This window comes from Cydia fagiglandana, chromosome 26 (assembly GCF_963556715.1).
Source record: "Cydia fagiglandana chromosome 26, ilCydFagi1.1, whole genome shotgun sequence".
Classification (NCBI taxonomy): Eukaryota; Metazoa; Arthropoda; class Insecta; order Lepidoptera; family Tortricidae; genus Cydia; species Cydia fagiglandana.
The window spans coordinates 7,912,008-7,938,506 of NC_085957.1; the positions used below are offsets into that span (position 1 = coordinate 7,912,008).

At 37.8% G+C, this 26,499-nt stretch overlaps 3 protein-coding genes across 5 annotated transcripts in view; 1 reads left to right on the plus strand and 2 right to left on the minus strand.

Moving 5' to 3' along the window:
* LOC134677466 (oxysterol-binding protein-related protein 8) overlaps nucleotides 1-2,052 on the minus strand; it is a 117,520-nt gene extending 115,468 nt beyond the window's left edge. The window contains exon 1 of the mRNA XM_063535947.1: nucleotides 1,913-2,052. The gene's annotated coding sequence lies outside the window, so the exon portion shown is untranslated. The remainder of the gene's footprint in view (nucleotides 1-1,912) is intronic.
* Nucleotides 2,053-2,756: 704 nt separating this feature from the next.
* Nucleotides 2,757-26,499, plus strand: LOC134677419 (telomere zinc finger-associated protein-like). Its single transcript, XM_063535876.1, has 7 exons — nucleotides 2,757-2,941; nucleotides 4,639-4,748; nucleotides 6,010-6,484; nucleotides 7,384-7,583; nucleotides 15,373-15,498; nucleotides 23,723-23,930; nucleotides 26,222-26,499. Exons 1-7 carry the CDS (start codon nucleotides 2,846-2,848, stop codon nucleotides 26,309-26,311), a joined length of 1,305 nt encoding a protein of 434 aa, XP_063391946.1. The 5' UTR covers nucleotides 2,757-2,845; the 3' UTR covers nucleotides 26,312-26,499.
* LOC134677385 (uncharacterized protein DDB_G0284459-like) lies at nucleotides 17,466-22,305 on the minus strand. Of its 3 annotated transcripts, none has more exons than XM_063535832.1 (3): nucleotides 22,233-22,305; nucleotides 20,287-20,943; nucleotides 17,466-20,145 (listed from the first exon to the last, which is right to left on the minus strand). In XM_063535832.1, exons 1-3 carry the CDS (start codon nucleotides 22,261-22,263, stop codon nucleotides 17,501-17,503), a joined length of 3,333 nt encoding a protein of 1,110 aa, XP_063391902.1. In that variant the 5' UTR covers nucleotides 22,264-22,305; the 3' UTR covers nucleotides 17,466-17,500. The 3 variants fall into 3 exon arrangements, with proteins under 3 accessions (XP_063391902.1, XP_063391901.1, XP_063391899.1); XM_063535831.1 differs by having other exon boundaries at nucleotides 20,215-20,943; XM_063535829.1 differs by having other exon boundaries at nucleotides 17,466-20,943.

Here is a 26,499-nt window from a genome sequence, read left to right on the forward strand (position 1 = left end):
ATAGTAAAGCGCCGGGGCGCGTCCGCTGACGTTGCAACTGGCCCATAATAATGCAATATTGATCTGATGATAAATCGAAAAATTTACATAGAAATTTTATCTCATCAAAATGGACTCATTGAAATCGCCTTTACAAGATGACTACCAGAGATTTGTTAATAGGGTATTTGACTACTATAGTTCATTTTTTTTAGCATTAGAAAAAAGCTAAACAATCTTGATGTGTCTTTTAATTGAAAAACACGTTTTAAAAATAAGTCACGGCAAATATGTAACAATTATGAATCTAATACGATCATTTATATTTTTCTGCTTTCATAAGTAATAGTTTTTGATTTTTAAAAAGCGTTTTTCAATTGAAAGACATGTCAAGATCGCTTACCTTCTTGCAAGTTCTTTCTAATGCTAAAAAAACGAACTATAGTCAAATCAGTTCCTTTTTTTGTACGTCAAAACGATCTTGCTACTATGAAATTTATATGAAACTCTAGCATGTGACGCCACAAACAAATTACCTGCTCTTTAAAGTTTTATATGGGTTTTAAACCCCATATGGGTTTTATATGGGCATTCTACCCCAAATGGTGGGAAAATGCCGATGACAGGGTCGAGTGGGGGAAAACGAGGGGAGGCCTTTGCCCAGCAGTGGGACACCAAAGTAGACTAGGAAAAAAAAATGGGTTTTAAAATAGCAATTGTGTCTAAAAATAACCAGTCTGTTTCTCTATTGATCTTTAGGTCCTTTATTTCATGCATGGTGTACCATAATTTATTTTAAATATGGTCAAATACCCTATTGTGGAAAGAGACTCATATATAAGGGATTATGAGTGATTTTTGAATGATTTTTCCAGGTTTACATGAATACACCTTACTACTTTGTAAAAATCCTGCCCAGATGCTTCTTACAGACTAAAAATTAGGAAAACCGATATGAATGGCAACCATATGCATAATCTATGTTACTACATTATTGTATTATAGTGGGACTTCGCCTTATTTGAACAGACAAAATCCTGCCCTTAATAGATTACAGAGATGCTCAGATTATCATCTACAAAATTTTATACAATCAAAACATTTCATTTGTAAAAAGTTGTAATAATTATGAATGTATTAACATATAGTTCGTTTTTTTTAGCATTAGAAAGAACTCCGCAGAAGCAAGCGTGCAGTTTTTATCAGGCTCGTTAATTGTTAATAATTATTGAATTATCTAATGTAGCATGGTCAATACATATAATTTACTTCAAATTGTTACCGCTAAAAGTGCCAGATTTAGAACCACAAGCGAACTTCTGCGAAGTTCTTTCTAATACTAAAATAAACGGACTATAGCAATACAACTACTTTCAAATACAGCAATCAACAGATTAGCAAAGCTCTACTGTATGTCAGAAATTACCCAAATGTAATAGATGTATTGAAAAAAAAAACTTATACATGCTTAAAGTGTTTTTTTAAATACTAGAAGTGAATTTAGGAGCTTTGAAACAAACCTAACATTTTGTTTACTATCATGACTTGATAAAAAACCTTATAAAATATTTATTAAATAATCTCATGTAGACTATTATAATGAAACAATCTCATGTAACATTAAAAGCAGTCTGGCAAGTTGTTTGAGATACACACTGAACACACTACACACATAAACTACACACACATAAGATACACTATAAACTTAAAAACAAAACATGTTATCATGCCTCACTGTATAAATAATAATAGTTGCAGATGTGTAAATGATAAAAGGAACATTTTTACCGGCTGTTATCCAATAAGAATCTTATTATGTTACATTATACGTAATAATATATTGACATAACACGCAGCTGTGACCTAACAGCCATACCAGTGTCTAATTGGATTTAAAAAAGTTATATCAGGTTACAGAAAAAAAGTTACTCACCGTCGATGTATGGGTCGCCTTGGAGTATGTTCATCAAAATAATCGTTTTCAAATCACATTATTCGTCGGAAACGTATCCCGGCATTGCAAAACTAAATTAAGCAACGCACCAAAGGTCACTCGAGGAAATAAAAGGACTGATATATCACGAATTAGTGAGGAATAATTACGCGGTAGATGTATAAGACGACAATAACATCTAATTATTAGTCCTTCAAACCAAATTAAACAGTTCTACCGACCGTTTAACGCACCAAGTTCGAGTTGACTTGGAGATGTTCAGTTTCTCGAAGTATTACACAAACGCTGTCAGAGTACAGTCTACTGAGTCTACAACGGCACGCACGTTTAACTGTCCCGAGTCTAAATAGCGCCCCTGAGTATTTTACGGCGTCGTAACTAATTATTTAATTGAGATTTATGCTTCAAGGCACAAAAATGTATCGTCTCCCCGACTGACGTGCTAATTCCACAGACATTTCGTTTAGGCTCTAGAGGTTGACATAAATAAAGTAATGATTTTTTTTCTTGACGTCTCTAGCATGATCATAAATTTAAAGACAAATTCCTAAGCCAAGTGCCAAGTTTTCGGTCAAATTGAAGCCAAATCAATCAATTACTTCGTGTATTATTTTCTAAGATGCCATATCTTTCTTTAATATTTAAAAATAAAGTATTCCTGTCGTATTTGGCCAAATGAAAAAAAAAACAATGGCCAAGTGTGCTAGGCATGTGCAGGAAGAACAAACGAAAGTAATAAATGTATGCAAAGCGATTTTTATTGTGTCTCGAACATATTAGCTGACAGCTGTCAACGTCAAGCCAACTGTCATCTGTCAAACAGCCTGTTTTCGAGTTGTTCCTTGGGTTTTGTTTATAATTGCGAAATTGAAATAAAATTTTAACGCTAACGATATTGAATCTCATCAGAAAATGTCGTGCTTTCTTTGCTTCATATGCCACAATACAGTTCACTGTGACACAAATGTTGAAACACGGGAAAAATACAAAGAATTGGTTGGAATGAAAGTACGTTGATATACTTTGATTTTTATTAATTTTAGCGTTAAGTGTCAAGGTGTTTTGTTTGATATATTGATAATTAGACTTTGTTTGTTGGATACTTATTACAAAAAACTGGGCACCTGTTAAATATTTAGGTATTTTTTTATTCAAACAAGAAATACATGTAATATAAACAAAATAAAAACAATTATAAACTAAAATTAAAACTACATAAAGCTACAACTAAAATAACTACTAAACTTAAATATTCAATTTTTATGTTTATCTAACGATTTATTGGTCAACAAACGGGTCATTCTAAGTTAAGAGGTATTAACGGTGTCCATGATACATATTCATACTTTTCTTAAACTATTTAAATAAATTATGGTAATTTCCCTTAAAAGATTGCATTTCCTCTATAGACACTCAATTTCAATTAATTAATTAATTCAGTTCTGTCACAATTGCCCCTCAAACATGCAAAAGTCCCCTCCCCTGGCCTGTCCCTTTGCAGGTTTTACAATAAATCAGTAATTTTATCCAGATGTAATTCCCATTAATCTGTTAAATTTGGTATACTTCATAAATTAAAATATATATTTATTGTAATGTTATTAATAAAATCCTTTAAATTTTTCTTTTTCATAAAAAATATTTATGTTAAAGTTTGTCCCCCAAATTCTATGTCTCCTACCCTGGCTATTATGTAAATGTAAAAATATTGGGTTTATAATTTTATTTATTGAGATTTTAATCCCAATAACAATGCATTTGATTCAACACTAACAACCAACCCTGCGACAGTCATCTTTTGGTTCCAATTGTCAGTCATTTTGATCATTGACCCCTTTACTTGACAATGTTGTTTTATGAAAGTGGTATCTCCCCTGGTCAGTTTTATTTCAAAATTATTGATATAAATACTTAATTGTATTTGTATATTTACTACAGTTTATGCATAGATTGTATAAATACTTATTTTAATTATTTACAATAAATACTTTCACAATTATATGTGTTTTGACATGAAAAAGTCACTCCCCTGGCGTCTTTCCCCTGGGGCATAATTTTCCAAAATGTACAGTGGAGGTATGAATTCTTGTTTAAATTAATCATTACACTTTAATTTGCTGGAATTTGTAAGACGGCTGGTCAAAATTTCGATTTTGTTTATGTTTTTAAAGAGATCAGGGGAGAGACCCTTCTTTCTTTATTACATAGAAAAAGTACGGTCTCTCCCCTGGTGTCTTCTAATGTGGTAAAAAGTTAAAAAAATTACTGATAAGCTTACAAATATACATAAAAGAGTTATTTCAATAAAAATATTGTATAATTAGATCAAAATTTTAACATTTATGTTGTGCCACTTTTTCATACAATCGATTACCTCTTAACTTAGAATGACCCAAACAAACAATCTGAAATACTTATAATAAAACTACTTTATAATAAAATTAATGCCTAAAATTAACAACTAAACGAATCTAAATTAAAATATGTCTAAATAAGGCCCCCGCGGCATTGTGCCAAAGATGCTGGCAGCATTCCCTCGCTGAATGGCAATGCTAATCCGTTGCGAGAGAAAGCTACCCGTTCTCTGGTCGCCGGTAAGATATTGCCCTCTAAAAGTTCTGCCTACTTTCCATTCCTTCTTCTTTTCGTGTCGAGGTTCTTTTTTTTATACTTTCCTTTTAAAATAGTATTATTTATGATTCCAGTTATGTTCAGACTCTCATCTTTGCCATGTGTGCTGTCACTTGCTGAGAAAGCTGTGGTTATTTAAGTCAATATGCTTAAGAAGGAGTATGGAGTACCCTGTCTTATTTAGGTAAGGTTTTTAACAGAACAGAATCATGAATTTACAGTACAGTGAATTAACGGTATATAATCTCGCACTTCGTTGATACAGTATACCCACAGAGAAAACATCCTCCAGACTGAGCATAGTCGCGCTACCCCCTCTGCCACGCATACGGTAATTTTACGGTCGAAAGTGTCTTTGTGTGACGTCTGTGTCTTTGAACAGACCAATCACGGCACGGGACTTCGCTCACCTCGTCCCGCGCACCCCTACATTTTTGGCATCATCGGTTGCATGAAATAATTGCTCTAAAGGATTCGGTCTAGAGGATTCCTAGTCTATGGGTACTACGGCATTAAAATTGGGATACAAATGATCATTCTAAGTCCTAATTTACTTTGTGCGCTTACATTTTCGCCCTTCAATCTCTTTATAATGGCTAAGTTCCAGCAAAGAGAATAGATAGTATAGAGGGCTATTGCCAAAGTAAATTTTGTAGTCACGGTACATTTACTGCCATCTATCGACACACAATTAAAACTTAAAATAAAATTGAAAATGTATAAATTAAAAAAATATGTTTATGGATAAATGATTTTTAATTTTTATTGTTCCATACTGACCCATGTTTTTTCACTGATATGTGTTAAAATTGTTAAATATCAAACGGTGTTGTCAACGCCATCTAGCCGAGAATAGGCCAAAGGTGTGTGCGCTATCTATTCGAGAATGACTTTTTCTTGATTTCCCAGGCACGTTTTTTTCTTAGATTTTATTTATCTTATACAGTTATATGTATCTCTGGTTCCAGCAAAGAGAATTTGAAATAGAGGAATATTGTCAAACTGAATTATGTAGTCAGTAGGTATTTTTACCGTCATCTTTCGACACAAATGATTAACACTTTTAGAACGCCATTTGACTTTGATCCTTATTAACACTGATATGTGTTAAATTAGTAAAATGTCAAAAAGTATTGCCATCTACTCGAAAGTAGGCCAAAGGTATGGCACCATTGTCAAAAAGATGGATCATAAAAACATTAGATTTATACCATAATTACTCAATTAACACACACCCAGTAATATTAAATATTAATTATAATATTTAATTGTAAGTTATAGTAAGTAATTTTTTATTTAATTGTAAGTTATTTTATAAGGTTAGATTTAGATGTGTTAAAATGTTTTTTTTTTTTTGTGTAACAATTTTTTTGACAATAAAGGATTTCCAGTGTATTTAATTATAATATCACTTGGAAACAATTAAAATTTTAAAAACTTTTCAGTGACCGAGGCACAGTCTATCTACAAAACAGCCAGATAGAAACTGTCATCCTATGCCCAGACATAGAAGAATGCGAACAACATACAAACACATCATACCACTTCACATCTGACACAGATACCAACCAATATGTATCTTTAGAAGATACAGATAAAATAGATATAACGGATGAAAAAGAATATATTGAGTCAGACGATGATACAGAATTTAATAATTACGATCAAGATATAGAAAAACAAAATGACACAACAATTGAAAATAAAAATGAAGATACAGAAGAAATTAAACCTAAGGAAGAATTGAATAAGTACAATGATTTTTATAAAATAATTTTGAGCGTTGAAGAGCAGAAGGCGGAGTTGGAAGCGAAGAGGAGAGAAGAGAAATATTTGGAAGCGGAGTTTAAATGCTATAATTGTGCTATGGCGTTTTTGTTTAAAGATACTTATCAAGCTCATATGATGAGACATGAAGAGGTGAGGTTATTTATTTTCTTTTTTTAGGGTTTCGTACCCAAAGGGTAAAACGGGACCCTATTACTAAGACTCTGCTGTCCATTGGTCCGTCCGTCTGTCACCAGGCTGTATCTCACGAACCGTGATAGCTAGACAGTTGAAATTTTCACAGATGATGTATTTCTGTTGCTGCTATAACAACAAATACTAAAAACAGAATAAAATAAAGATTTAAATGGGGCTCCCATACAACAAACGTGATTTTTGACCAAAGTTAAGCAACGTCGGGAGGGGTCAGTACTTGGATGGGTGACCGTTTTTTTTTTTGCTTTTTTTTTGTTTTTTTTTTGCATTATGGTACGGAACCCTTCGTGCGCGAGTCCCACTCGCACTTGCCCGGTTTTTTTGTGTTTACGCGCGCACGCACACAATCATATCTCGAGCGCCGAGTCACAGTATAAATAATAATAGTACTAGGTACAGAAGGTTCACTCTTTAACAAAACGCGTCATTACGACAGATATGTCCGCTAGGTGGCGCAAGCGCGAGCAGGCGTCTGTTCTATAGCGGTGCGCGGCAACAACTACTGCTAGACACCAAAATTGGTGTGGGCCGCGTGTACTTGTAGCGACGCGACTAAATCGCGGAGTGAGCCACGCTTGGCCATGCGGCGTTACATGAAATCACAGCTCCGTCCTTGTATTTTTCGTCCTTCTTACATTTAAGGCCCAGCCACTCCGGCTTGCGTGTGCGTGACGTGCGCGTGTACGTGCGCTAAAATGTTGGAGCAGCACACGCACACGTCACGCAAGCGGTGTGCCATCTCTCATAAGGATCTGTGTACTACAACGCCGCACGCGCACGTCACGCACCCGCAGCCGGTGTGCACAGGCCATTAATGTCATTAAAATTGTCCCCAGTCAAACGGCGAGCACCTCTGTCCGATCTGTCTCCTCCGCTTCGCGTCGTCCGCCGTGCTCCGCGCGCACGCGCAGACGCACCGCGAGCGCGGCGTGTGCGCGCGCTGCGGCGCCACCGTCGGCGCGCGCCGCCGCAACGCGCACAGAGCTAAATGCATGAATAATCAAGCTATATGCCATCTCTGCTCTAAGGCTTTTACGTGAGTAATATACCTATACCAAAAAGAATAGATAGTATAGAGGGGTCCTGTCATTGTAAATTTTGTAGTCACAGTAAATTTACTGCCATCTATTGACACAACTAAACGACTAAAACTCAAAATGAAAACGTATAAAATTATTAAAAAAAAAAAAAATTATATGGAAAAATGATTTTATTATTTTTATATCATTTTGATCCATGTTCATTCACTGATATCTATGTGTTAAAATTGTTAAATATGAAACGGTGTCGTCACGCCATCTAGCCGAGTCTATAGGCTAAAGGTGTGTGCGGCATCTATCCGAGAATGACTTTTTCTTGAAATCACGTTTTTACCTTAGACTTTATTCTGCTTATACGAAGTTACATATGTCTTTGCTATAAGCAAAAGAATTTGAAATAGACAGTTACTGTCATGGTAAATTGTGTAGCTACAGTATATTTTCTGCCATCTATCGACAGACGATGTAAACTATTAGAACGCCATTTGACTTTGATCATTATTCTTTCACTGATATGTGTTAACTTGTTAAATATTGAAATTAACGCCATCTACTTGAGAGTAGGCCAAAGTTATGGTGCAATCTTTTTGAGCGATGGCGCCATAACCTTTGGCCTACAGTTATAATATAATTTGACGACCGGTCTGGCATAGTGGGCAGTGACCCTGCCTGTGAAGCCAATGGTCCTGGGTTCGAGTCCCGGTAATGGCATTTATTTGTGTGATAAGCACATGTATTTGTTCCTGATCCTGGGTGTTTATATATTATGTAGTACAGTCGCCATCAGATATATTGGAGCGGTCAAGGCGCTCACAAATATCTGAACACGCCTCTATTGTCAAGGCGTTAGAGTGCGCGTTCAGATATTGTGAACACCTCGGCCGCTCCGATATATCTGATGGCGACTGTACCTATGTATTTGTCTATTGTATAAGTATGTATATCGTCGCCTAGCACCCATACAAGCTTTTTTGCTTAAGAGTGCTATTACATTTCGGGGTTGAGCGAGTTTAGGTATTTTACGCGCTGCGGCAGGCCGTGCGAGCTCAGTATTCCGATCCCTTCTACCACACTCGCACTACAATGATGGATTAAACATTCTTGATCCTTCGCGAAGCATATTGAAATCAACCATAACAACACTTAACTGTACTTAACTTATAAAGTCCTAAAACTGTTATTTGGTAAGTACGAAAATACTAAATGCAGTGCAAATGTACATAGGGGCTGTTCATAAATTACGTCATCTATTTTTGACCCCCCCATCCCTCAAATCATCCAAAAATCATGCTTCGGATGACTCTGTTTCCTCCTACGTCATGCTACCATCATCCGATGTCCAGACCCCCCCCCCCCCCCCCATTTGAAACGACGTAATTTATGAATAGCCCCATACTCGTACTTATGAACATATATTGCTCGAAAGAAATTATAGGTACTCGCTTATTTACAAGAAACAAGTTACAAAAAACTGAAGATACACAGAGTATGATGATGGAGCTGGAAGGTGGCCACGGGTACCAGTCTATGGGGTCATCCATTAATTACATCACACGTTTAGGGGGAGGGAGGGGGTCAAGAAAATGTGACATGGGGGAGGGGGGAGACACAAACTTTGTGACGTCACTTTAACTTCATCAGTAACCGAAAATTTATTTAAATTATTTTATTCGCTGTACATTTAAATAACAAGTCTTTAAAACGATAATCGTTTTTATTCGTTTATGTTTCATTCCTAAGCAGTTTTGGGTTATAAAATTACTAATATTTATATCGTCAAAAATATTTTGATAAAATATTAATAATACTTAGGTACTTACTTAATTCGATTTGGCGATATCGTAGAAAAAATGTGACGTCACACTAGGGGGGAGGGGTTTGCCAAATGTGACCAAGTGTGACAAGGAGGGGGGGGAGGGGTCAAATAACCTAGAAATTCGTGTGACGTAATTAATGGATGACCCCTATCATGCAGTAGCGTGCCTAGGGTTTTGGAGTAGGGCAAGCCGAAAGATATGTTTTCGTAATAACTGTCCAATCTTCACTCTTCGGGGACAAATGCATCTGCTAGCGTGACGAGGCGAGCTAATCATAGCGCACGTCTGCTACGGAATGAATAATGTCATTTTGTATTTTGTTAGACAAATAGCTCGAGCTTGGTTTGTCGCTTTGAACATGTTTTTCTAGAACGCCGTCATATTTTGATAGCAACGATACAAGTTCCAAAAAATTGCCCCTATTTAATGAAGTGTTTGACTCATCGTGTCCTCTAAAAGGAAGTTCTTGCTGTGCTAAATGGCACACAATATCGACTAACCTCTGAAAAACACTACGATTGTTGTCAACACGCATGTTATGTTTTGATATTTCTTCTGATAATTGTCGCGACAAAGAGGCCTCGATCCTTTGTTTCCCAAAATTGCTAAAAGAAATCACTGCACACATATGTTTACCGGAATTCATGTGCCTCTTTATTGCTCCAGATAAATTATTTAAATCGTTATAGCCAGAAGTATTCCAAACGTTAATATCGTTCGAAAAAAATATGCAACACCAGCAATACATCTTATTTGTATGGGAACAACCAACAATCCAATGAGTTTTGTAGACGGCCCTACAGAAATTTCTCTTACGCGACTGACTTGACTGAGAAATACACAAGTCGGGTGTTGGTTTTGCCGCGGAAATTAGGTCCCGTTTTTCGACAAAGGTCAAAGACTTTACCTTGTTTTGGTTGACTAAAACGTGGACGCATTTCAAACCGTCACAAGGAACCACTTCTTGATCCATTGTTAACACTTATTAAACTAAGCGCCACAACGATGAACAAATTCACATTCACTATTTAATCAAATTCACTTAAACAAACTTTCGTTACTTTCGACTCGACCACTGACTCGGCTCAACTAAATAATAATACACTTGAAGTAAACGCGAACGCGCGCTGTGCGAACTTATGCAGCTACTTAACTTCACACAAAATCCAAGCATAAATCGTCTTATAAAATTGCTATACATACCAACAAATAGTTACATCGTTCTTTGACGGTTTGTAGGCTGATAGTGCCCAGAGCGGGACGAAAAAGCAAGCACGGTTGCAAGCCAACGAGTGCGAGTTCGAGCAGGATAGCTAGAACATCCTCCGCCTGATTTAGTTCGCGCGGACGAGGCGCCACGCCGCGGCATAATTTTGCAACACGCTCGTGCCGCGGTTCGAGGCCGCTGTGGCTTGAATTTAATAATACGGGTTCGTTTGGCGCGCGATTTTCAAAATAATCTTTATTGATCTTATCACTACGTAATTTCGGTAAGGCAATTAGTTGCCTTAGGGCAAGCCCGGCTTTTGGGCTTGTATGGAAGTCCCGCCACTGCTATCATGTAACTAAACCACTTCGTGTTTGGGCTCGTTTGATTCGTCTCAACAAGATCTTTGACACAAGACAGTACTCAGGGTCTGATGATGGAGCCGGAAGGTGGTCACCGGTACCAATCAACCATGCAACTAAACCATTTCATGTTTAGGCTCGTTTTATTAGTCTCAACAAGATCTTTGACACTAGGTGATACTCAGAGTCTGATGATGGAGCTGGAAGGTGGTCACCGGTACCAATCAACCATGCAACTAAACCACTTCGTGTTTAGGCTCGTTTGATTCGTCTCAACAAGATCTTTGACACTAGAGGTGATAAACCAAACACGAAGCCCAAACACGAAGCCCAAACACGAAGTGGTTCAGTTATGTGATAGACTGGTACCCATCGCCACCTTCGAGCTCCATCATCAGACCCTGAGTAGTATCTTGTGTCAAAGATCTTGTTGCGACGAATCAAATGAGCCCAAACACGAAGTGGTTCAGTTACATGGTAGACTGGTACCCGTGGCCACAGTCCAGCTCCATCATCAGTCCCTGAGTACTAACTTGTGTCAAAGATCTTGTTGCGACGAATCAAATGAGCCCAAACACGAAGTGGTTCAGTTACATGGTAGACTGGTACCCGTGGCCACAGTCCAGCTTCATCATCAGTCCCTGAGTACTAACTTGTGTCCAAGGTCTTGTTGAGACGAATCAAACGAGCCCAAACATGAAGTGGTTCAGTTACATGATAGCAGTGTTGGCAAAAATCAATTCGAATTGACGATTGAGAATTGACCGATCAATTCGAATTGACGATTGACGTAATTAATTCTAAATCTACTGATTGAAGATTGACGATTACTGATCGTTAATTCGAATTAATCGGTCAATCCTCAATCGTCAATTCGGTTTGACGATTACTTTGTATGTACCTACCTAATGTCCTTTTTATTTAGGCCATTTTTGTGAAACTGACCAAATGCGTTCAAAAGCGGTGTCTGAGTTTACCAAAGGTTCCGAAACATGTTTCCGACGGCTATATGAAGGATGTCCTTTTTGGAACATTTTCGGGACATTCCTTGAAATTAACCGATAGCATTCAAAATCGATATCTGAGGTGCCCAAAGGTTTCGAAACTTGTTTGAGAGGGAAATATTGAGAGATGTCCTTTATTGGGACATTTCTAGAAATTACCCGATTGCGTTTAAAATAGATATCTGAGGTAAAGAGAGGTTTCTAAAATTTTTTTCAACTGCAATATTGAAAGGTGTCCGGTTTTGGGACATTTTAGTGACATTCTTTGAAAGTGACCGATTGCATTCAAAATCGATATCTGAGGTGCAAAATATGGTTTCAACGGCAATATTTAGATTCTACACTTTAGCCGCGTACTTACTTTAACAACCTGCATTACGCCACCCTGCTGAAAAAGGTCATTTTTCGGTATTGCCGTCAGAAACATGTTTCGAAACCTTTGGGTACCTCAGATATCGATTTTAAACGCAATCGGTTAATTGGAAGAAATGTCCCATAAATGTCCAGAAAAAAAAGGAAACTCCGTCTGTATTGCCGTCGAAAACATGTTACGGAACCTTTGGAAATCTCAGATATCGTTTTAAAGTGCCAACGATCAATTTAAAAAAATGTCCCTAAATGGAAGGGACATCCTTCAATACTGACGTCAGAAACATTTTTCGGGACCTATGGTCGACATCGATTACGAATATAAACGTAATGGGCCAATTTCGAAAAATGTCCCTAAAAGGGACATCAGTCAATACTGACATCAGGAACATGTTTTCGAACCTCTGGGAACCTCAGATATCGACTTTAAGTCCAGTAAGTAAGTCCCTAAAAAGGACACCTTTGAAAACTAATCTTAGGAAAGGGAAAGGGACCACAGGTTAATCTAGATTGAGAATTGATTAAGGAGTAAAATTTATTCAATAACAAAACTTATACAAACTATTATTAAAATTAAGTATAGACTAAATAAATTAAAACTAAAACTAATAAAATAAATAAATAAATAAAACTTACCCACCTACCTTAGATCCCCCAGATCTGTCCCCTGCGGAAGTGTGCCCATAAGGCTGGCTACATTCCCACGCTGAATAGCTATGCCTATTCTTTGGCCTAGGAATGAGCCAGCCCTAGGGTCACCCGTCGTTTCCAACAGTCTTTTTTTAAGGTCTTTAAAAAGGTTGTGGGCGTCACGACACCACGGCCCCAGGGTCTCTACCGCGAACGCCGCAAATATGTGGTTGTTTGTAAGACCAGCATATTTGCGGCGTTTTAGGGTTTCAGCCGCTGCTGCCGCGCCGCCAGCTCTCTGAGACGTGGCGACTAGATGGGACGGCGCTAGGGTGTCTACACATGTGGCATCCCAGATGAGCGGCCGTCCCATCTGCCAGGGGATGAGGGTTATTCCATCGGGCCTCTTGCCATCGTCGCGCGCCAGACCGGCTGGTTCCAACGCGGCCGGCACGCCCACGCTGACAAAGGCCCGACGGATGACATCGTTGAGGCTGGCGTGGCGGGACAGGCGGCCGGCACTCCTTCGGCAGGAGAGGCCGTGGGAGCCCAGACTGTCAACTTCTGTTCCGCAGGGACAGCTGTGGGGGACAACTATTTCGGCGCCTAGGCGGAGGCCGACAGCCAGTCTGAAAGAATTATTGTCCAGTAAAGTTGCGCAATTAATGGAGGGGAAGGCGTGTAGCCAAAAGCCGGATTCATGTTGGGATGAGGCAAGAAGGCGGGCTTTTTCTGTGTTGGATTGTGCTGAATTTAAGAGCCAGTTTTGTATTTGATGGCAGAGCGGTTCGTCCCAAAATCGTTGGGTTAATCGTTAGGACTGATGCGTTAATTCCAATTGATTCAATCGGATTGACGTGTCAATCAGAATTAAATCAATTCGAATTGATCAATTCGGATTGATCAATTCGGATTGACGCGTCAATTCGATTGATCAATCCGGATTGATTTAGTTCAGATTGATGCCAACACTGCATGATAGACAGGTACCCGTCGCCACCTTCGAGCTCCATCATCAGATCCTGAGTACTATCTTGTGTCAAAGATCTTGTTGAGATGAATAAAACGAGCCTAAACACAAAGTGGTTTAGTTGCATAGTTGATTGGTACCGGTGACCACCTTCCGGCTCCATCATCAGACCCTGAGTACTATCTTGTGTCAAAGATCTTGTTGAGATGAATAAAACGAGCCTAAACACAAAGTGGTTTAGTTGCATGGTTGATTGGTACCGGTGACCACCTTCCGGCTCCATCATCAGACCCTGAGTACTATCTTGAGTCAAATAAATACATATAGAATGTCAGGTCGTTTCAAATATTTTTAATCCTGTCCGGTAGTTTATTAAACTGTACCATTATAAATTATAATACTATAAAAACAGTGCTAGGATCAAAGTCTCTCGTTGCGGTTTACACGCACACAGTATAGCTTTTTACACGGCGCCCGCCGCACACAATGATAAAAAACCTCGTCGTCGCCGTTGAAAATGTGCGGAGCCGACCGACACACGTCCTGCCTGTACAAGCTCTGCCGCGGCACTGAGCTGGCGAGCGCGCGTCATCGGTAATATAGAGTAGTTTTCAAACAATTGCCAAAAAATTATAGTAGAATTTCATAAACACTAATGTATACCAACAGTATAAGCAAACGTTGCAGATTGCTAGAGTATGAAAATGACTTCGATATTAAGTAGATTTTCCTAGAAATTGACACTTGTTTCGGAGAGAAAATTGAGTTCGTTTTACTTTGATTTTCTCTTTCTCAAAGGTATGTAGGAAAAATATCGTTTGATATGCCTAAAGTACAGGGTATTAGTAATACGAAATAGCCAGATTTAGCAGAGTAAACTTCTCAACATTTCCAAATAAGAGCTTGCCGTTCAGTGATTCACGCGGTTTTTCGGAAACGACCATCAGAAAAAAATTCATTACTAATTTAATAAGTCCTTTTTCTAATATTTACAACGATATTTAAAAAGATAAGAAGACGCTTTTACTGGAACAAGTACTCATTGTTTCTAATAATGAGCACAAAGTCCTGAATTTCGTCGACTAGTATCATCAATTTTGCATTATTTCGACTTTTCTTGTAAGAGCGCTCTTAATTTGGGGCTAAGTTGATCTGTGTAAGATGTCCCCTACTTTTTTTTTTTTTTTTTGTTAGCCTGATTAAGTGTCCCACTGCTGGGCAAAGGCCTCCCCTCGCTTCCTCCACTCAACCCTGTCTTTTGTAGTCTCCCGCCAATCCGGAGAAAATACGTCCAAGTCGTCCCGCCATCTCCTTTTCGGTCTGCCTGCACTCCGGCTACTATTTATTATTATTATTTATCTATTTATTATGTATAAATAAGACATGATTCTGTGTAAGATTGACTCCAAGTATTTTTTTATTCCAGCGATGGTAACGGCCTACAGCAGCACATCAAGCGCTTCCATCTCTCAAAAACCAGCAGCAAAACTTATTCCTGTCATGTGTGCGGCAAGACTTATAACAACCAAGCGGCCGTACGGACACATATGATGTAAGTTTATCATATTATCATTTATTTTAAGTTAAGTTTTATTTATTTTTAGATTTAGTTTAAGTTTTGTAGGTTACTTAGTTATTTGATTGGTTTTTTTAAAAGTATGTATATTAAAGTCTATTCCAATAGAACTTGCTAACTATGTAAACAAACAACGTAATTTTGTTTTATCACTGTTTCTCTTTGAATTTTCACACCACCTCATCAAATACCATTGAAACCATACACATATACACTATTGAAACGGTCCGTTCCGTAAAATATATAAATATGTAACTGTATCTTGGATATTTAATTAAAAGTTTAAAATGGTTTCATAAGTTAGGTTATTAGGACCTGATGGAATGGCGGTTTTGTTTCTTTTAAATTCTACAATTGTCTATGATGGGTAGTGTTGTGACTAAAGTTTGTAATATAAACCCGCTATACACTACCCAACCCACGCTCTGTATCTATTACCACGGTTATAAAATACATCAATACCTCATTCTTAAGTACTAATTTGTTTTCTGATCGTGATTAAACAAATTAAAAATAAGTAAGTACTTGATTATTACTTTTGGTATTTTATTATGCGATATGGTTTGACATTAGTAAAGTAGTAAGTAGGAGTCTTGATCATCACTAGTAAATTGATCATTCAGAGACAATTTCAATATGGCGGTTTGTTTACATAGTTAGCAAGTTCCATTGAAATATACTTTAAGTTCGTATGCACTAATAAATCATCACGGAATAAGTAACAGTAGTACAGAAAGGAAACTTCCTACAAAACCGAAGCTTGACAGCGGTTCAAGGACGAAATATGCTGTCCCTTTCTAATGTATGACACTATCCCTTTCGGCTAATTAGGGTTGTCAAAAATCAAGTAATTACCTTATCTGTGGTCGTGCACGCAAAGGGGCGTCAAGTTGTGTCAACCCTAATAATTGCTCGGAGCAATGCTGAGCCGAACGGAGCCGAGTTTGCCCGAAGGCAGGAGTGTCTCCCCACTGGTGCTATCATAATCGCTGCAGACTTTTCTTGGTTTAACTCCAGTAGAAATGATAGTGCTAATAATAATTAATATACTCAAGGAAAACATTTATTTAAGCATTCTTTTTCTTCCCGAACACCCTTCGAAAGTCCCAAAATACATTCTGTTTTTTGCTTCGTCGCGATTCATATCAAAATAATAATACATATATGGTTTTAGTGGGTTCCATAGTAAATTTAGCTGGTATTTCCTTGTACTGCTGAATATTTTTCCATGACAGTGGTTTTAGGCCTCTATTTGTGTATATATACTGATTTACTGGGTTGTCCGGGTGTACATCTACCGGTATTTTGAATACTATTGGCACTGAACAAAATACTAGAGTAATAAAATAAAATAGTATAATGGTTCTAAGCATTTTATTACATTTGATAACATTTACCTACAGTTGCATTTCTATTTACTGATTTTTATTGAGGTTATACAATTTAGTTTGATTTAGTTATTTGACATTAATCTACAATCAGTAATAAAAAACTTTTTCCATATAAATTTCTGTATTTACATAACGCTTTAATAAATAAATATTGATTTAGAAAAAGATATAGTTAAGTTTATATTTAAGTCCCGTTAAAAAAATAAAACATTACATGTATATCGAATTATCACTAAAGTGTCATTCTATGGAACTTGCTATGTAAAGAAAAGTCACTAGTAAATTCATCATTCTTTATCAATAACAATATGGCGGTTTGTTTACATAGTTAGCAAGTTCTATAGTCCGTTTTTTTTAGCATTAGAAAGAACTTCGCAGAAGTTCGCTTGTGGTTCTAAATCTGGCACTTTTAGCGGTAACAATTTGAAGTAAATTATATGTATTGACCATGCTACATTAGATAATTCAATAATTATTAACAATTAACGAGTCTGATAAAAACTGCACGCTTGCTTCTGCGGAGTTCTTTCTAATGCTAAAAAAACGAACTATATAGAAATACACTTTAGGTATTTTTTGCAAACAATTCAAGTTTTTTCGAACTGCGGTAACTTAAGTTTCCTATTAACCCTCGACGGTTCCCTCTTCAAATATCGCACTTTATCCCTTAATCTATCTTGCTCTGGAATAGGCTCCTCAAAATCGTACTTTTCTACAATTCTAGGCAAGTCTTTGTAATAATCCGGACTGCTTAATTTATAGAAATCCCTCTTTGGTATTACTGTACCTTTCAATCTAAATTTCTTTGTCGTTCTGCCGTTCCCTTTTGGTTCTTCAGAATCTAGTAATCTTCCTGTTGCTGCTTTTATGGATTCTGCGTTTACTTCTTTAAAATTTGGTTGGGGGTCGTCTGCGTAATCTGCTATTGGCACCTTTTCAATTTGATCTTTACCATGCTTAGTTTCTTTAGATTTAGTAGTTGTATCTTCAACGTTTTCATATATTTCCTTACTTTTTATTGGCATTTCTTCATTATTAGCAGACTCAATACTACGACTAATGTCATGTTTAATATTTTCTTTTATTATCTTCAGAGGTTTTTTGCTACTTTTTATTGGCATTTCATCATTACTCGCAAACTTGTCTTTGTAACGATCTTGATAATTGAATTTATTCTTAGCATCCGTTGTTTTTATTTCATCATTATGTTTCTGTTTTCTTTTTTCTTTGTTATCATTATCTGTTTCGCGACCAAGTTCATAATTATCGTACATGTCGTGTTCTTCTTTCTTGTCTTTGTTACGATCTTGATAATTGATTTTATTCTTAGCATCCGTTGTTTTTATTTCATCATTATGTTTCTGTTTTCTTTTTTCTTTGTCATCATTATCTGTGTCGCGACCAAGTTCATATTTATCGTACATATCGTTTTCTTCTATCTTGTCTTTGTTACGACCTTGATAATTGAATTTATTCTTAGCATCCGTTGTTTTTATATCATCATTATGTTTCTGTTTTCTTTTTCCTTTGTCATCATTATCTGTTTCGCGACCAAGTTCATATTTATCGTACATATCGTGTTCTTCTATCTTGTCTTTGTTACGACCTTGATAATTGAGTTTATTCTTAGCATCCGTAGTTTTTATATCATCATTATGTTTCTGTTTTCTTTTTACTTTGTTATCATTATCTGTGTCGCGACCAAGTTCATATTTATCGTACATATCGTGTTCTTCTATCTTGTCTTTGTTACGACCTTGATAATTGAGTTTATTCTTAGCATCCGTAGTTTTTATATCATCATTATGTTTCTGTTTTCTTTTTACTTTGTTATCATTATCTGTTTCGCGACCAAGCTCGTATTTATCATACATATCGTTTTCTTCTATTTTCTTCTGAGGTTTCCTCTTACTCTTTATCGGCATTTCCTCACTATTTGCAGACTTGTTTTTATTATGACCCTGATAATTCAATTTATTTTTACCATCCATTATTTTTATATCACCATTCTCTTTCTGTTTTCTGAGTTTCCGTTTTCTATCGTCATCGTTCTTTGTTTCGCGGCCAAGTTCATATTTATCGTACGTATCATTTTCCTCTATTTTTTTCTGAGGTCTCTTGTGAGTGCTTTTTATCAAATCATAATTAACTTGGTGATCTTTGATTTTGAATGAAAAGACCTGGTCTGAAAAGCTCTCTTTTTTCCCTTTTACTGGAAGTGGCCGTGAAACTTCAGCCGACTCACTTAATGCAATCTTCGTTGTTAACTCTTCTTCTCTGCACATTCTACTATTTGGATTCTGTTTACAATATTTTGAATCTTTAAACTGTTTGTTTCTTAAAAGTAGTTTATAGCTTTTATTGTTTTTGTCTTGTATATGCAGTTCGTCATCATTATCAGTTTTATTTTCTTTTTTAATTAGTTTATTAATTTTATCACTGATCTCAGCTTGTTGTTTAGGTTTAGGTTTTCGTTTATTATTCTTTTTATTATGAGACCCCAATTCGAATTTTTCATGTGTGTCAGTTTCTTCTTTCGATATGTGGGGGTCGTAATCTGCCTTCTTTTCCTTGCTTTCCTCCGTCGCTTCCTCTGTAGACGTTACATCATGTACCGGTTTTTTAACTATTTTTGATTTTTTTTTCGACACATCTGGTTTTGATTTATCGCTCTCTGATTTATTTTCGTCATAAAGAAGAAGACCATTTGTAGAAATCTGCTCCGGTGTCACCGCTTTTGAACTTTCTTCCCTATTTTCTGGAACTTTAAAATGTTGATACTTTTTCTTGTTCCTTAATATTGAGTGTTCAATATTGCCGGACTGATTGTCTACATTTTTATCGTTGTCATCATTTTGTATTTGTTTTGTTTCTCGATTGTGTTTTTCTGTACCGTCCTCCACTGACTGATCATTGACACCTTTCTTGTTATTACTTTTTATTGAAGAGCCTAGTGCATATTTTTCGTACATGTCGTTGCTTTCTATTGGTTGCATTGGTGGTGGTATTTGATAAGTTTCTTTCTCTTCTGATTTATCTCGTTTTACTTCTGGACTATCTTTGAGGAAATCATTTAAGGACATTTTTGATTTTGCGGAATCTTTTTTAACTTCTTTTATATCATGCGATATAGTTGTGTCGTCTTGTTTTGGAGGAGTATTTTCGTGGTTGATTTCATTTTTCTCTCCCAACATATGCTCTTCAAATGTATGACTGTCATCTTTTTTGTGCCCTAGAATAAGAATGCAATGTTTTAATTTATTTACAAAATGTAGATTAAATTTTTTTATCATATACTTACGTCCTAACAATCGAGTTTCGTCCACATATTGCACATTTAACCCTTTTTTACCGTCATCATAATCTATGCTACCTTCATCATTTATATCCCTGTTAGCATTTCCTGTTTTGCTATTTTTGATCGCAGGTGGTTCTATAGATATATCTTGGTTGTATTTCCATTCGCCTAGTTTAGTTTCTGTGTAATCAATTCTATTTTCTCTTGACATGTTCATTAGATTCAATGGTCTAGTAGCTTCTTTTGAAACTATATTATAATCTGTCTCAACTAGCCCTTCAGGAGTAACAACTTTTTTTGTACCGTGATCCGAATTACCTTCATTAATATTCTGTAATAGATCTTCTATCTCATCTCTTACGTATACTGGTCCTGGTGGGGTATTATAAATGTCTTGCCTCAATTCTTTACTATCAGAATTTTTTACTGTATTGAATCTTTTAGGTTTATAGTGATAGTATTTTGTGCTTTCAGCGGTTGCTACAGTTGTATCAGTTAATTGTTTATTAGTTCTTGCAAGCTCTTTTATAGGTATCTCTTTATCCCACAGTATCTTTTCTACTCTTTGTTGATTCTCTTTCCTTCTCTTTAGAGAGATTTCAGTGACGAGATTAGTCAATCTATCCGCTAGGTCTTTTGCTAGGAACTTGTTGGCTAGATTTCTGAAATCTTCCACGTTTACTGCGAGCATCAGATGGCCATCTATTGCAATGGAAACACATGCTATTGTGCCTGTAATAAATAATCTATTAAATATCTAATACCTTTAAACGAGCTATTCTTGTTTATTTATTTATATATATATTTCGGGGATCTCGGAAACGGCGGGGTTTTCGGGGGATTGTATATAAAATATCCTATAGAGTCCGATAGATATATCTCTGCACATGTATATACCTACAACTTTTATTATAATAAATTATTAGTATAATCGCTCAATTTCTCAGTTAAATTTTAATTGGTGGAAAAGTAACTTTTCTATCCGCTTTAGGTCTACCATCGCCACACTGTTAAGAGGCAATAGGAGTGGTCATTTCTCCATACAAACGCGCTCGACTGTTTCTTCCGTGGGTTTTGATGCTAGAGCAAAGATTTTTTCAACACGGATTAATATGTATTGTCAATATCTGTGTCGGACCGTTTTGCTTTTTTTGATATTTTTGTTTTTTAAGGCGCTAGGGCCCTTCAAAAATGGCCAAAATGGCCTAATTGACTATGCCGCAATGAGAGGCGTAGTATTCAAAACTGATATAAATTAGCCAAAAAAGCAAAACGGTCCAATACAGATAATTTCATAATCATTTAGATTTCCAAATTTGGTTACGATTGCTTAAGTTTTGGAGGAGGAAACAGTCGAGTACGAAACCTCGATTTTTGAGATATTTACGCAGGATTTTTCGCCTTGTCCTTATCGCAATAGTTTTAGGAGCCGCTTCCGTTAGCGAGACGGGTATATGTACCTAAAATATTTAAAACTCAGCTCCTGTTTCGTCTTAACAGTCCATCGGTGGACCATTGATCTTATGCCTTTTGTAATAAGGTCCACCGAAGAACAGTACCTAATGCTGTTCGTACATCCGTGCAAGATCCAAAGTATTCACTATTTTCATTTATTAGGGTTCCGTACCCAAAGGGTAAAACGGGACCCTATTACTCCGTCCGCTCGTTACGCCGTCCGTCCGTCTGTCACCAGGCTGTATCTCACGAACCGTGATAGCTAGACAGTTGAAATTTTCACAGATGATGTATTTCTGTTGCCGCTATAACAACAAATACTAAAAACAGAATAAAATAAAGATTTAAATGGGGCTCCCATACAACAAACGTGATTTTTGACCAAAGTTAAGCAACGTCGGGAGTGGTCAGTACTTGGATGGGTGACCGTTCTTTTTTTTGCTCTTTTTTGTTTTTTTTTTGCATTATGGTACGTAACCCTTCGTGCGCGAGTCCGACTCGCACTTGCCCGGTTTTTTTAAATAACGCTCAGTAAAAGAATATTTTGACGATAAAACCATACTTACATACTTGCAGCGCGTGTCGGAACAAAACCATCGTACAATAACAACAGCCACGACCATTATATAGGTGTTCAATATTTAATGTGATGTTGAAATGGCGATTGTGAAATTTTAAAATGCGTAGCGTAGGCTCACACTTACGCCAAACGTCATTATGGGTATATTAAAAAAAACCGGCCAAGTGCGAGTCGAACTCGCGCACTAAGGGTTCCGTGCTATTACGCAAAAAAAGGCAAAAACAATCACGTTTGTATGAGAGCCCCGCTCAAATTTTATTTTATTCTGTTTTTAGTATTTGTTATTATAGCGGCAACAGAAATACATGATCTGTGAAAATATCAACTGCATAGCTCTAAAAATAGAAAATTTAATTAATAGACGACCCCTATGTGTTTTAACCTTTTGGACACCAATGACCGATATATCCGCACCGCAGGTCCAACGCCACAGACGGATTAATCGGTCACAGACCACAGAGCAACATAGACCTACGTGCATATGCATAAAGTTCAATTTCAGTTTTGACATTTCGGTGACGTGGTGTCCGAGTGGCAGCTTTTGTGTTTGACACGGCGTCGAAAAGGTTAATTTACGAATTTCATGTATGTTTTTTCAGAAAGCATATAAACAAGAAGTTCCCCTGCCCCACGTGCGGCGCGCGGTTCAGCTCGCCCTACACACTAGCGGCGCACGGCCGGCGGCACCTCGGCAAGAGCCCGCGGAGGAGCGCCCCGGCCATACACCACATGTGAGCCATATTAGTGACAGATGTACTAGTTCCCCTGCCCCACGTGGTCCAGCTCGCCGTACACACTAGCGGCGCACGGCCGGCGGCACCTCGGCAAGAGCCCGCGGAGGAGCGCCCCGGCCATACACCACATGTGAGCCATATTAGTGACAGGTGTACAAGACGTTCCCTTGCATATGCGCGCCCTTCTTGTGACCTGAATCGAAGACAAATTTGCACATGTACATTGCCCAAGCAAGTGCTACCATCTACCGTTCTCGTCGGTACGTTTCCTTGTGCATAGCAGGTTCTGCCATCTTGTGGGCTACATCGGAAGCATAAACGATACATTTACGCCTCGCGCCATAAATCTGACGGCTCTTATCTTATATTATTCCCTATAGTTCATGCACGGGGCCTATTAGTTACAAATGTAGTGCATAATTGTTTTCCATCGTATTTACTCGGAAACGTTCGTATTTGTCATGGTACTTCGGTAGTTTTTGTACCGAGACTGACTGAAATAGCAAGAGATGTTCGTGTTTCCGTGAAAATACGAAGGAAAATAATTATGCACTACATCTATACAGTCTGCAGCAGAAGTTGCTAAGCGGGCGAGGTGTTCATAATTACCTTGGCGCGCACTTATTCTCTTAACAATAAAGGCGCGTCTAGATTATTTTGAACACCTCGCCCGCTTAGCAACTATTGCTGCTGACTGTACAGTAATTGTATTGGTTCTAAAACAACTTATTTTCTTTGACAGCCTGCCCTGCCAGCTGTGCTCAAAAACCTTCGCCACGCAGCGCTCCCTAGCGTCCCACATGCAAACTGTACACTCCACCGACAAGAAATACTGTTGCAATATGTGTGGGGCGAGCTATACTAGCAAGAAATCACTGGGCGCACATATACGAAGGCACACCGCGCAGCCTAAACTGTGCTTGTGTCATCTCTGTGGGGCTAGCTTCCAGGTAAATAACTAGATACTGCAAAATATAGCTAAATGTAGCTGTGATATGTATGGGGCGAGCTATACTAGCAAGAAATCACTAGGCGCTCATATACGAAGGCATACAGCTCAGCCTAAATTGTGCTTGTGTCATCTCTGTGGGGCTAGCTTCCAGGTAAATAACTAGATACTGCAAAATATAGCTAAATGTAGCTGTGATATGTATGGGGCGAGCTATACTAGCAAGAAATCACTAGGCGCTCATATACGAAGGCATACAGCTCAGCCTAAATTGTGCTTGTGTCATCTCTGTGGGGCTAGCTTCCAGGTAAATAACTAGATACTGCAAAATATAGCTAAATGTAGCTGTGATATGTATGGGGCGAGCTATACTAGCAAGAAATCACTAGGCGCTCATATACGAAGGCATACAGCTCAGCCTAAATTGTGCTTGTGTCATCTCTGTGGGGCTAGCTTCCAGGTAAACAACTAGATATTGCAAATTATACCTAAATATAGCTGTGATATGTGTGGGGCGAACTATACTAGCAAGAAATCACCGAGCGCTCATATACGAAGGCACACAGCGCAGTCTAAACTGTGCTTGTGTCATCTCTGTGGGGCTAGCTTCCAGGTAAATAACTAGATATTGCAAAATATACCTAAATATAGCTGTGATATGTGTGGGGCGAGCTATACTAGCAAGAAATCCCTTGGCGCTCATATACGAAGGCATACAGCTCAGCCTAAACTGTGCTTGTGTCATCTCTGTGGGGCTAACTTCCAGGTAAACAACTAGATATTGCAAAATATACCTAAATATAGCTGTGATGTGTGGGGCGAGCTATACTAGCAAGAAATCACCGAGCGCTCATATACGAAGCCACACAGCGCAGTCTAAACTGTGCTTGTGTCATCTCTGTGGGGCTAGCTTCCAGGTAAATAACTAGATACTGCAAAATATACCTAAATATAGCTGTGATATGTGTGGGGCGAGCTATACTAGCAAGAAATCACCGAGCGCTTATATACGAAGGCACACAGCGCAGTCTAAAGTGTGCTTGTGTCATCTCTGTGGGGCTAGCTTCCAGGTAAATAACTAGATACTGTAAAATATAGCTAAATATAGCTGTGATATGTGTGGGGCGAGCTATACTAGCAAAAAATCACCGAGCGCTCATATACGAAGCCACACAGCGCAGTCTAAACTGTGCTTGTGTCATCTCTGTGGGGCTAGCTTCTAGGTAAAATAACTAGATATTGCAAAATTTACCTAAATGTAGCTGTAATATGTGTGGAGCGAGCTATACTAGCAAGAATTCACTGAGGGCTCATATACGAAGGCATACAGCGCAGCCTAAACTGTGCTTGTGTCATCTCTGTGGGGCTAGCTTCCAGGTAAACTAACTAGATATTGCAAAATTTACCTAAATGTAGCTGTAATATGTGTGGGGCGAGCTATACTAGCAAGAATTCACTGAGGGCTCATATACGAAGGCATACAGCGCAGCCTAAACTGTGCTTGTGTCATCTCTGTGGGGCTAGCTTCCAGGTAAACAACTAGATATTGCAAAATATACCTAAATATAGCTGTGATATGTGTGGGGCGAGCTATACTAGCAAGAAATCACCGAGCGCTCATATACGAAGCCACACAGCGCAGTCTAAACTGTGCTTGTGTCATCTCTGTGGGGCTAGCTTCCAGGTAAACAACTAGATATTGCAAAATATACCTAAATATAGCTGTGATATGTGTGGGGCGAGCTATACTAGCAAGAATTCACTGAGGGCTCATATACGTTTGTGAATATAGGAGATAGAGGGCGTTAAATCGTTATTTAAAATGATTTACCAATGATTTAATGAGTGAATGATTGATTGATATACATAGACCTAGTATTACATAGATGAGCTATGCGCGTGCCTCCGTGAGGGACAAAACAAACGCAAAGCGACAATATTAAAAACACGTTTTAACATTCCTGACAACATACCAAAAACAAATCTACGTAGTTCGGTCGGGTTATTTGTTGCCCACCATAAACCATACTAATTTTTTGGTGGGGAACAAACAAAAAGTGAGACTGTGACAAGGACAAGCAATAATACCGCTTTCTCTGCTACTCCTACTGAAATTTCCATAAGTGCATCTCGTTCGGTCGTTTGGCACCTCCCCCGTGTCATCTCTATAATATCGTACCTCTATGTTGATATATTGATTGATGATTACGGACTGTTTTAATGAAATATAAAAATAGATTAAGATTAATTCATAAATCTCACTTTTTAATATAATATTTTATTTGTTTTCAGGGTAACAGCAAACTGAACAGACATCTAAGATCAGTGTGTGAAAAGAACAAGCTAGAGGAAGAACTATCGGCTTTCTATAATCAAGAATGAGTATCAAACTATACCTACTACCAGGCACGGCTCACTCCGCGATTTCGTCGCGTCGCTACAAGTACATGCGGCCCACACCAATGTTGGTGTCTAGCAGTAGTGGCTGCCGCGCACCGCTACGGAACGGCCGCCTGCTCGCGCTTGCGCCACCTTGCGGTTATATCTGTCGTAATAGACGCGTTTTGTTA

Excerpts from the sequence above, each read along its gene's own strand:
- LOC134677419 (XM_063535876.1), top strand. The coding sequence starts at position 2,846 with ATGTCGTGCTTTCTTTGCTTCATATGCCACAATACAGTTCACTGTGAC. Across the intron at positions 2,942-4,638 it reads AAGAATTGGTTGGAATGAAA|TTATGTTCAGACTCTCATCT; the intron begins GTACGTTGATAT and ends TTATGATTCCAG. Across the intron at positions 7,584-15,372 it reads CTCTGCTCTAAGGCTTTTAC|CGATGGTAACGGCCTACAGC; the intron begins GTGAGTAATATA and ends TTTTTATTCCAG.
- LOC134677385 (XM_063535829.1), bottom strand. The coding sequence starts at position 22,263 with ATGGTTTTGTTCCGACACGCGCTGCAAGTAT. Across the intron at positions 20,944-22,232 it reads CCGACACGCGCTGCAAGTAT|GCACAATAGCATGTGTTTCC; the intron begins GTAAGTATGGTT and ends TATTTATTACAG.